The 12,644-nt window shown below is 39.3% G+C and overlaps 2 protein-coding genes across 2 annotated transcripts in view; one reads left to right on the top strand and one right to left on the bottom strand.

The window, feature by feature from the left end:
• LOC142104373 (uncharacterized) overlaps positions 1-12,644 on the bottom strand; it is a 388,681-nt gene that overhangs the window by 314,489 nt on the left and 61,548 nt on the right. The gene's annotated exons all lie outside the window — the stretch shown is intronic.
• CLEC3A (C-type lectin domain family 3 member A) lies at positions 1,837-11,838 on the top strand. Its single transcript, XM_075187606.1, has 3 exons — positions 1,837-1,951; positions 8,430-8,507; positions 11,450-11,838. Exons 1-3 carry the CDS (start codon positions 1,837-1,839, stop codon positions 11,836-11,838), a joined length of 582 nt encoding a protein of 193 aa, XP_075043707.1.

The raw sequence follows: 12,644 nt of genomic DNA, 5'->3' as shown, positions 1-12,644 counted from the left end.
AGCAATTGCCCAGTAGAGGAAGAGCCCGGCTCCCCCGCCCCTCTCCAAAGTCATAGTAAAAATTCAACATAGATATATGATGGAAACTATTGGTTTCACATATTCTACTTCAGCCTCCTCCTCCCTGATGAAGTGGTTCACCTGGTATGATTATTATGCTACCCATTCAGCTCTAGCCAAACTCTTTGCAGATGTCTTCAAAAAGAAGGGTCAACACTGCAAATATTGAATCTTTGCATAAACTTAAAGCAATTGTCAATAAAAGCCTTTGGCACTTATGAAATGCTTGTTATTTTTCTTCAGTATACCATAGCAACATCTGACCAAAAAGTCTTAAAACACTGAAGCAGCAAACTTTGTGAAAACCAATACTTGTGTCATTCTCAAAACTTTTGGCCATGACTGCAGAACCAATGGGTTCAATTCCCGTACCTAACTTCTTGCTTTCACTAACACTAAACAACAGGTATGGGGCCTTATAAATAAAAAATAGTAAATTATTCCACACATCTTTCCATACTTATAGGAAAATCATGTGTATTTTATACATTGATATAGTGCATATATATATATATATATATATATATATATATATATATATTTATATTTATCTCGCTCTCTCTCTTCTCTCTCTCTCTCTCTCTCTCTCTCTCTCTCTATATATATATATATATATATATATATATATATATATATTGTCGCAAAGAGGGATATTTACCACAGTATGAACACAGTTAGTCTGCAGCAACAGGCTACAGACAGGTTTACGTTTTCCCTAGGTTCCTCTCTTAGCACACACGCACACACACACACACAGGTGTTCCACAGGGGTGTGATTGGTTTGCTGTGATTTGTTGTTGTGCTTGGGGTGGAGGATAAAGACACTGTATGTGTGGGTGGCACCACCGATGCCAGTAAGTGGCCGGCTTGCAGACAGGAAAGTAATGTCTAGCCAGATGTAGGTGGTGGGGATTTTCGTGCACTGTTACTGGTTATGATTGTTGTACCAGCATTGGAGCTATTTTACCATCCTGAAAACTGCTAATAAACAGCTAAATGGTCCAGCATACCTGTGTACAATTCCCGTGAATGGTGTACTTTCTCACAGTGTATATATATATATATATTTATATATATATATATATACACTGTGAGAAAGTACACCATTCACGGGAATTGGACACAGGTGTATATATATATATATATATATATATATATATATATATATTATATATATATATATATATATATATATATATATATATATATATAGATATATATATATAGATATATAGTACATTTTGTTGAAGGATACTGTTGGTTTAAAATCATTTTTCCTACAAGTCAAACAACTGTCACTCTTTACTTGGAGAGGTTCTGTTTGTACATTTGACACAAGACTCTAAAGACTCATTTATATAAACAGAAGTACAGAAGACTAAGTCATTGACAGGTTCTAGCTGCATCCTCCTTCTAAAGCTTCACCTCCTTATATACTGAACATTTCTAGTAAACGGTCCAGTCTTTCATGTCTGTTGCTAATTTGTGCAGGTTGAAAAGGAGCATTCATTCCTCTCAAGGTAGAGAAATAGAGCGCACAAGAAAAGCAAAAAAAAAAGCAAAAACGTGAAGACGGCACGAATAAAATCACAGAGCCGAGAACAAGGAGGTACCTTATGCCTTGGCCAAGTGAAGCATTTAAGACATCCGTAAGCAAGGAGCACTTTTATAAAGCCGTTGCACTCGGACCTGGATGCTTTGGGGTCTGTAGAACTTTCTTCCACGCTCAGGACACCTCCTTATAACACAATTTATTGATAGCAACTAACTAGCGACATGGCTCGGACAGGGCTCACTATTTTCCTCCTTATCGCCGTGCTGCTTTTGGAGCAGATCAGCGGACAGACGTCTAAATTAAAGAACAAAAAGGACCGCAGATCTAAGGATAAAGGTGAGACAAGTGTTGACTGTATATACAGATTTTTTTTAATTGATGCCATGAATTCGTAGAATAATCAGGATAATATTATTGGAAATATGATACATTTCTACGAAGACAGAAAGTGGGCAAAAAAGTTGCATGCTGCAAAAAACACATCTATATATAAATCAAATCCATATGTTTTGCTCAATATAACCTAATAGATATTCTCCAATGCTAAACACTCATTTCCATATGCAAATTGGGGTGGGAGGAGCAAAGCAGCTATGAGTAATTATAACTTGAAAACAGGCACACTGAGCAGTGAAATAAGACCTTGGATATGTAAATTTCAAGAGTCTAAGGGGTAAATTTATCAAGCTGCAGGTCTGGAACGTGGAGATGTTGCCTATAGCAGCCAATCAGATTCTAGTTATCATTTATTTAGGACATTCTACAAAATGACAGCTAGAAGCTGATTAGTTGTTATAGGCAACATCTTCACGTTTTCAAACCCGCAGCTTGATAAATGTGCCCCTAAATCTTGCAGATGAACGTTTTTATCTTTTATAGCACCCGGCTCATCCATTAGCACCGCTTTGTGAGCACACCTTTCCACTGTAATGCATTTGTTATAACTGTACCATACTGTAACTAGTTCATATTATTAGGTGCACATAAGTCTATTTAAACTGAAATAATATAACTATTTTCCAACACTAAACATCTTGCAACATTTTAAAGCACCACTAAGCCTAAAACACCGATCGCCAGACATAACGATGCTACTGATAACATTGAGCTACATAGGTAAGAATGTCCACAGCTTGACGAAACTTAAGATATTTTACACAAATAATTATGTGTTCTTTAGACTGAAGGGTGCCGTCGTTCCATGTTATTATTAACAGATGTGTAGGAAAATATCTCCCCCTTCAACGATCACGGGTTTATGTGTCCCAAATATCCACGTAAAATGTGAAGTTGCGCTCGCACGTGTTTGTTGCGGCACGCACGTGTCTTGCATACAGCCACGTACTAGATATGCTAGTCATCATCATCAACTTGAAAGACTGGGTTGGTCACACTATGCAGGAACCCAGAAGCACGGGGGCCCTCTGTTATATTGGGACTATGGTCAGCACAGAGCTTAATTCTCTAGGACCTATAAAACATATGTGCCCACCTTGGGTAAAACAGCCCTATCTAGTGTGGGCTGACTTAATAAGTTAAAGTGTAAGTAATAGTAAGTCTTTATTGCAATTTTTTTTTATCCTATAGCAATAGTGAACTAATAGTAAATAAAGACTCAGATTGTGATAGAAATAAATGATTACAAATACCATCTTTATTCCATGCCTATATCTTTCTTTTCTTCTGTCTTCCAATAATTCAGGGGTTTAAAATTGTAAAACAATGTAATACGATGATGGTTTGCTCTACTAAGAGCTGCAACGAGAAGGAAGTGTCCAATCCAAGCGTCTTAACTCTGGCTAGAGCGTGAGAAGTCCGCTCTGATTGGATACCTGCGTGCAGACCCCACAGGTGGTGTGAATGAGCTTCGTTGCATCAATGAAGTTCATTGATACTTTTTATGAATGAACTTTATTGATAAAATTATGTACATTTATACCCCACGTGGGGTCTACACACAAGTATCCAATCAGAGCAGATTTCTCACGCTATAGCCAATCAGACCTAAATGTGCGCAAAAGAATCAAAGTAGAATTTTACGCTTGGGAGTAGGATTTACACCCAAGTCTTGATCAGGCCTTTAACTCAAACTCCTGAAAGTTTTACACATCGACCTGTGAATGTTGTTTGAAGCCATGTTATATAAGACAACTTGAATTTTAGGATTAGTAGCCCTACTAATGGCTGTGTGCACATTATATAAAACAATAAAGAAGAAAAAATTTGAGGACCAGGGGAATGTTTATTTGATGAATAGAAAAGATTAAAAGGTAGATTTATCAAACCTTGTAAAAACGGAAAAGTGGAGGTGTTGCCCACGGCAACCAATCAGATTCTAGTTCTAGTTTTTAGAATGTAGTAGAGAAATGATAACACAAATCAGATTGGTTGCTATGGCCAACACTTTCATGTTTCCTTTTAGGTATGATATATCTACCTCTAAGCTCTTTACATCAAGCCAGAGAGAGTTTTAGACGAGGCCACCAGGGGCTAAATGTATGATGCTCCTATTTTTTTCAACTCGCCGGAAATCGGCGACTTTGCAGGTAAAATTTAAAGCGGCGATGGTTTGTAAAGGCAGGTTTGCCTTTACAAGCCATCGCCGCTTTAAATTTTTAATGCAAAGTCGCCGATTTCCGGCAAGTTGAAAAAATCGAAGCATCATACATTTACCCCTAGATGTTCAAAAAAGAGCCCGCTGACAAACAGCTCCTCCAACTTTACATACAATTTTTTAAATAAGCTAAATGTATTTAATATTACTATGTATTGATTTAGAAACAAACTTTAAAATATATTAAGCAAATATTTAGAAGCAGTGGCATCATAATGCATCAATATATATAATATATAAATCATTATATATAATTAAAAAAAGTACTTATGTAGAATTAACAATTTTACAAACCATTGAAGAAGTATCAGATAGACTTTCCTTAGCACACACAAGGTACAGGGTACAAGGCATACTTCTAAGTAAGTCTCTGCAAGTACATTTGGTCCATTTTGATGTTTACCGAGCTCAAACAGGAAATGTGCTGTAGAGTTTCTGGAAACGGGCAGGAAAATAATATTTGGAGTAAGAAATGCAAAAAGAAAAAAATCATTGGTGTCTTAAAGTGAATCATTGTACACTTGTAAACAGGAATGTTAGTATATTAACATGTTTATGAATGAAGTGACAGTTTGCTGAAAGTAAGGCTGACAAATACAAGCACATACTCAATTTAATGAGGGTGAAATCTGTCGGTATTTATAAGCATGATTTCAAAACTGTATCTTGTTCTAAAGCTACAATGAATATAGTGTGTTTCTCTGTATTGTGTTTTGTGTACGGATTCGCCAAGATTCTCAGCCACTTTTTCTTGCAATGTAAAAATGGTTATCCACCTTCAGTTAACTTTCATTTATTGGTTTGTACATGGTCTCCTACAACTTTAACCAAATACATTCCTTTAGATGTCTGTGCTTATCAGACATATATTTATATCATAAGGCGGTTTTATTGTCTGTTAATGTGTCTACACCAGTGATTGACAAGCTGAGGGGTGCGGCACTCAGTGACGCCACAGGCTTCATGCAGCAAGGGAGTAAGATGGGCTACCCACCTGCAGGTGATCGTTCTTCTCCGTCTGACTCAAAGGAATTCTCATCTAAGCTCTGTCTCTAACACCCACGTGTCTACCGATCAGCATTGGGTCATAACTGCATCTCATGCAGTATAAATGTAATGTGTTGTGTCAACTAGCAGCTTCAGATTTTTTGGGAGCATGATTGGGTGCATTATACCATGCATTGGATGCAAATGTATCCAGAGATTGACTTTGCTTCATATCCAAGGATCTGAAAAATAAGCAACTCTGCCTGCTGAAATAAAGTCTGTCGAGGCCATTAATGAAGTTCAAAAAGTCTGCTGCACGGGGCAAATACCAGCCTTGGACCTGCTGTGTCCCATAATTTGCACAAGTGGATTTACTGAGCCATATGGCGGCATTTGCAGAGGGGAGGAGTTTGGCAAAGTGTCCTGATCAACTTTACGTTTCAGTGTACAAATAAAGCTATCAAGTATTTGTGTGCTACATGAAAAAACAGCCAGTGTTTAACTTATGTGCAAAATAATAAACTAATTTGCACCCCTTACATTGTAACATGGTTTGTCCTGGAGAACACTTACTCCTTTTTTGCCTTACTTTCCTTAATGACTCAGGCCCTAGATGTCACCTTACTTTCATGATAAATGAAAGCCACGCTGAGCAGTATTTTAGGAAATAAAACTAAAGTTTACTAATAGCAAGGGGTGGTACTGCAGTGGTAGAAGGTTGACCTTTAATGTGAGGTTTATACTTTTACTTAATGACCCATCAACGTTTTTCCTCCTCTCTGCATACCTGAGTGCACAAGCATACACTTTAAATTGCCAAGACACGATCAGGGGATGGGGCCAATCAGCACCAGGGTGCAGGGCCAACTGGGACCAGCCAATCAGAATGAAGGGGGCGTGACTATGCTAAATCACCCCTCCCATACAAATAAAGTCTAGGTCTGCCCCTGATATGCCTGCGCCAGGATGTGCGCCGAGTGCACCGTTCAGATGCTCTAGTGTCAAACCAACGCATTTTACCTTGTGCATTGAGGACTTTGCACTATGAGAGGAAACTGGAGCAAAACACGGGTAGGACACATAAACTCCACACAGAGTTAAATAACCTCCTGTGTCTGAAAAACAGAAAGAATCCAGAAAGATGATGTAGTTTGGAAAAGTTGCAGAAGGGTAAGTACAAACCAGTAATTTAAAGTAATCTGAAAGTGGAAACCCCTTTAAAAGCACAAAACAGATCATTTATAAAATAGTCCACACAAACATGGACAAAAAGTGATGACGAGGTAACCTAATTTGTCGTCATATTTGCATTCTACTAAATGAGAACCTGACCATTTACTCTAATGGTAAAATAAAATTTCATCCATAGCCTCCAACTGTGCTCCTACTAGTTATATTATAATTACAGTAGCACAGATGGTTAGAAAGAACTGAGAGAGAACATTATGGGCCTGATGCTGAGTTGGACCATTGTTGGGTGTAATTTGCGCTAAAAAACGCCACCCGTAAAAATAATGTATTTCTGCCCATATCTGTTAATATTGGCTGTACTTTAGAGACCAAAGGGTCTAAACTGCGTGTTTGAAAAAGTGGAGATGTTGCCTATAGCAACCAATCAGCTTCTGTCATTTTGTAGAATGTACTAAATTAATAATTAGAATGTGATTGGTTGCTATAGGCAACATCTCCACTTTTTCAAACCCGCAGTTTAGTAAATATACCCCCAAGTAATTTGTAAACGTAGTGGACGCAAAATGGAAACACCTGGGAAATGAGGGTCACTAAGTATATTGAAAACAAGGGCTTACGCACAGTTGTGGCTCATGCGTTAATCAGACAAATAACATCAGATGGTCATGTTCATATATACAATGTTGGACTGCCTTGGTTGCATTTAGTTATAACCAGCACGGCTGCATTGGAGACGTCAGCAGCTGTGTAAGAGGACAATGAGGGAGATGATACCTGGTCTTGCCATGGGGAAGGGACAGTGGTGTTATATGTGAATTGGGCAGGCAGTAGCGGAACAGCTCCACTCCAAGGTGCATACTTTGGCGCCCCTCCCTTGCCCGGCTGTACATGGGAAGAATTCGTTTACGGCAAGGTCACATGTTCTCAAAAACACCTTAACTTAAAAAGGGAAGTGCTTTGGCACGAAGCATGGGGTCATAGACCATGTTCACACTTTATCTAACTCTATCTAAATAAAGTGTAATTAAATACTGCCTTTCCCTTTATCACAAATTGCCAAAAACACATCGGATCGCCTTCAATCAAAGCCAAAATTATTAATATTAATGATTATAAAGATTATATGTATGTCTTAATATAAAAAAAATCTAGCAGGATCATGTTCAGTTACTTTTCAATTATGCTCCAATCAGTGACTATAATACTCTATAGCAAGAGTGCTTGTTACGTAGGAGACTGCAAGCCAATAACGTTAATTTAAGAGCTACAAAATATGTAAGGGGGCCTAATTGTGTACCTTGTACATAACAAGTGCACAACACAACTCCACTCCATATTTGTGTCTTTGATTAGCAGTGTAAGTGGACATCTGGGAGTAAATGTATCAAGCTGCGAGTTACTGCTGGGTTTGAAAAGTGGAGATGTTGCCTATGGCAACCAATCGGAATCTAGTTATTGTTTTGTAGAATATAGAATGTACTAAACTGTATAAAGACAGCTTGGAAGAAGCAAAAGGTGTCTAATTGAAAGTCTAGACTATGGCCTGGTTTCTGAGGATGTCTAAAAACAAAGTCCTAAATTCATATTTTCCACCACTTGGATCTCCTTTTAATAATCTCATCCTGTGACATAAATCCTGGTCTCTGAATGTGGGGGCATACCTAGGTGCCCCGATTATCTTAGCCCCTCCCATCAGAGGATGATAAATATTGCACTTCCGCAGATGACATCATCTCAGCCCGAATGGGATTCCCCTCAACAACATCCACTTTTTCTCTTTCAAGAATGCCCCGTCATGCCTTACCTTCATTCTAGAGTAATGCAATAAGGACCGCTCTGTAAACCATAGGACATACAGCATGCTGACTAAATAGTCAATATATGCCAGGTATTTAATCTATCTTATTTATACACAAGATGTGATGTAATTTGAAAGGAACAATGTGGATTTTCTTGCTACCCAGCCAACATATAATTGATAACACCTTCATGTTTTAAACGTTCTTTTGTTTCTAAATAAAGATGGAGACCTGAAGACACAGATTGACAAGTTATGGCGGGAGGTGAATTCCTTGAAAGAAATGCAGGCATTACAGACAGGTAAATGTGTTTTCTCCAAACATGCAAATTCCAAGCAAAGCTCAACGCTAGCAGAGACGTAGCTCAATATAAAACCAGGTTGTCTGCTACACTATCCAGAGGCGGAACTAGAGAGCTGTGCGCCCCGGTGCAGGGAAGTGGGGAGGAGTCAATCGGGAACCACATGTGGCTAGTTCCCCATGCAGCGGGCCCCATTATCTCTATGGGCCCCGTTGCACCAATGGTAATGACACAATTGACTGTGCCCCGTCCCTCCCACCCTCCAACCACGCCCCCTGCCCAGGATCTCCCGTAATTAACTTTTCAAAGGTTGGCTAGTATGACTTAGATGGTATTCAAGACACCATCACTTCATCCACTAACCATACAATAGACAATGTTTTTTATTTGGCGAATATAGGATCAATAGATTTAAGGCTGGGTACACACTACACTGTTTTCAGACAATTATCTGGCCAATCACACGATAAGGGACCGTTCGGTCCGATATCGCATTAGTGTGCACACTCTAACGATGGACGATTATTGCACCAAAGCACATTGTATTGTTTTATTTGATTTTATAACCGGACTAAAAATGTCTATGAACAATGGAACGATGTCAGGCAGATTCTGCAGTGTGTATGCACTCAGGACCGGCAGTGTCCATAGATCTCTATGGAGTGTGCAGAGTCATGATCTTATCAGCCGATGGTTATGACAGATGAAGAGCACAGATCTGAAGGTGAATTTTGTAAAACGTGTATAGTGTGTACACAGGAAGTGACATGCTGATCGGGACTTTCAGTCGTTGGTAAAACCGTTAATGAGAAATTATCTGTAGCGTGTACCCAGCCTTAGTTCAGGGGCCTGTCCAGGTGGGTTCTTGCTGAACATGACAAAAAATAAAATAATACAGGCTGCTGAATTAGTGGCGCTATATAAATAGCTGATGATGATGATGATGATGATGGATGCACACAGACTGCAACGACAAAGAACCCACATGAACACAGTGCAGTACTTTAGTTGAAAAGAAACGGAACACTATAATGTGATCTAATTTAATTTGTTGTTTCCTTATTTAAGATCCAATATTGTTTTGTGCATATGGATGTTTCTCACACATGAGAGGACACCAGTAGGTTCTTATTGAGTAGGGATTAATGTAGAGGTGCTCCTGACCTTTCTGTTATCTGAGGGGGCAGCTGAACTGGCGTCTTGGACATTACAAGACAGATCTTCCCTCATTTCTAAGCTCTGTTATCAACCAACAAGATAAACTAATTCTCTTCATATTGCTGCCCCAAAATGTTCTATTTGGGACAGCTGGCTCCGGTCACCTCATTATAAAAAGAACCCTGGGTCAATACAATATCATCTGTCCAGTGGACACATGATTGTGTACACAATGGATTCTCTCTCTCTTTCTCCCCCCCCCACTCCCCCTCTGTTTTTCTCCCCCTCCTCCCCTGTTTTTCTCTCCCCCCCGTTTTTCTCTCTCCACCCTCTCTCTTTCCCCCTGTTTTTCTCTCTCTCCCCGTTTTTCTCTCTCCCCCCTCTCTCTTTCCCCCTGTTTTTCTCTCTCCCCCCTCTCTCTTTCCCCGTTTTTTTTTCTCCCCCTGTTTCTCTCTCTATCAATCCCCGTTTTTCGCTCTCTCTCCCCCTGTTTCTCTCTCTATCTCTCCCTGTTTATCGCTCTCTCTCCCTCTGTTTCTCTCTCTCTCCCCCTGTTCTTCTCTCTCTCTCCCCCATAAACTGGGCATGGGGCTGTGATGAGCTGACTGACCCCATCAATACCGTCACCCAAAAAATAGGCATTGTACCTATACTCTCACCAACATACAACTTGGCACATTACTTCAATATAAACCTTATATTTGTTGTGGATGTCTGTAACGGACATTAGTACTACTGGCGCTATGTATACCGGCTGATGAAGTAACTTTTAACAGCCCGGTGGTTCCCTTTGAATGAAATATGCGATTCCATTGCACAATTATTATATGATCCTCTATGCACCCTCATCAAACCACCAGGATACGCTGTGTGTTACATTAGTAGGAGTTTGGTAAATTAGTATATAGTCATATCCTCATTATTTTCCAAATTATATAACTGACAAGATAAATGCATTATGAAGCCGTATTAGGTTTTGACTTTAAGGCACATTTCTTCCCCTGGGAGAGGGTCCACTGTGCTTTGGGGTTATAGTTACACCCTATTAAAAGTTCTGCAAGTTTCCCCATATAACAGATAATTATTTCAGTCTTTAAACTGCCGCACTGATTCCATAAATAACATTTCAGTAAAACCACTTGAAGAAAAAGTGGATTATGCAGTGAACTCAGAGCGGCCAGTGACCTACATTTATTTGCTGAGAGAGACAAAATTCTGCTTGTTGTTTGCCCATAAAATGCCTGTAGTGTATAAACAGCTCTTCTGAAGCCTGCAACAAACACAGGAACCATGGTGTACTTCACCCCCTGGCCATTTTCCAGATATATTATCAATAATATTATACAGATGTTTCCAAAAAGTCGACAGATTTCAAATAGTTTTAATATTCTTTAGCTGATAAACAGAATATTTATTACAAAAAGGTCTAGGAAGATCGCATATTTAGCATGTTTACCATAGGTATTAAGTGCTTTCTCAAGGTGCATTCACCTTGGAGCACTATATCTTATTTATGGATACTTATTGGAATCAGATGCATAATATTTATTGGTTTAATCTGACCTAGAAATAGTATGAAACATAAAATCACTCTTTGGGCTTTTATACAATATTCTAATACTGTCCTATGCAACTTTGAACTATATTTTGTGATTGTTTTTGCGTCTAGTCCAATTTTAAAGACACATAAAACGATAGCCGTGTTTTATGAGCAAAATGCAAAATTATTTTATGAATGCCATGTTCTGTACAATGACGAATTACAATTCCCCCTTTATTTGCAGTCTGCCTGCGGGGGACCAAAATCCATAAAAAATGTTACCTAGCGTTTGAAGAGACCAAGCACTTTCACGAGGCCAATGAAGACTGCATAGCGAAAGGGGGGACCTTGGCGATTCCCAGAGATGGCGATGAGAACAGCGCCCTACGTGATTACGGGAAGAAGAGTCTGCCGGGGGCTGGGGATTTCTGGCTGGGGGTCAACGACATGGTGACCGAGGGCAAATTTGTGGACGTCAATGGAATCGCTATCACCTATTTTAATTGGGAGCGCTCGCCGAATGGAGGCAAGCGCAAAAACTGCGCCCTCCTCACCCAGGCGTCGCAAGGAAAATGGGTGGATGAAGTGTGTCGTAGCTTAAAGAAGTACGTCTGTGAATTCATTATTCCCTAGAGAACAGTTCTGGTCAGTGTTACGCAGGGTAGTAATATTTCTGTCATACTGATGGCCTGTGAGTACATACATTGTCCAGTTCCCCCACCTTCAGATAATTTTAATGTATTTCCTTTCGTACACACTCCTGCAACTTTTACTAATTACATTGCTTTCTCTTTTGTTTTGTTTTTTGTTATGTATTATATCCTCTGATTATATAGTCTTCTTTATCATCTTTGTGTCCTGGGGTATGACACAAAGCTGCTCTCTAGGGTAAAGAGCAGTGTCGTATCTATGGGCATAACAAGTAGACAAATCTGTCTGATTATCTAAATACCTGTATGAAAAGCACAGAATGAAAGCAGATAGATAATGCAAAGTATTTAGCAGATGTTGCAGGAGAGCACGAACAATCTTCCTAACATTTAGACTTGCAAATTAATCCCCCCTGATCTACCTAAACCCTTCCCCAATCAGCCCAGAAATGCCCACTTTTGTGCAAGACTCCGCCCAGTTTCATGTAAGCCCCGCCCTTTTGTGGTCCGCAACACAGGGTGTCCCACCAAAATAGGGGGAGTTGGTAGGTATGCAATAAATAATATAATATAACATTTAATTTGTAGTGGTTTTTTTAAACAAACTCTCATTAAGAAGTATATAAAAGCACATTCTAAACTACAGCAAAGGCTTTTTACATGGACATGTCGATATGGATTTCTGCACTAGTTTATCTATGCAGAATAATTTAAAGCGTAACCTCACCTTTAGTCCTTATTATCTCCCAGGCAGATTCATTTTGTATTGCTCTATATATGACACCTTAG

This window comes from Mixophyes fleayi, chromosome 10 (assembly GCF_038048845.1).
Source record: "Mixophyes fleayi isolate aMixFle1 chromosome 10, aMixFle1.hap1, whole genome shotgun sequence".
NCBI classification, from domain to species: Eukaryota; Metazoa; Chordata; class Amphibia; order Anura; family Limnodynastidae; genus Mixophyes; species Mixophyes fleayi.
This window is presented reverse-complemented; position numbering and strand designations above follow the sequence as displayed.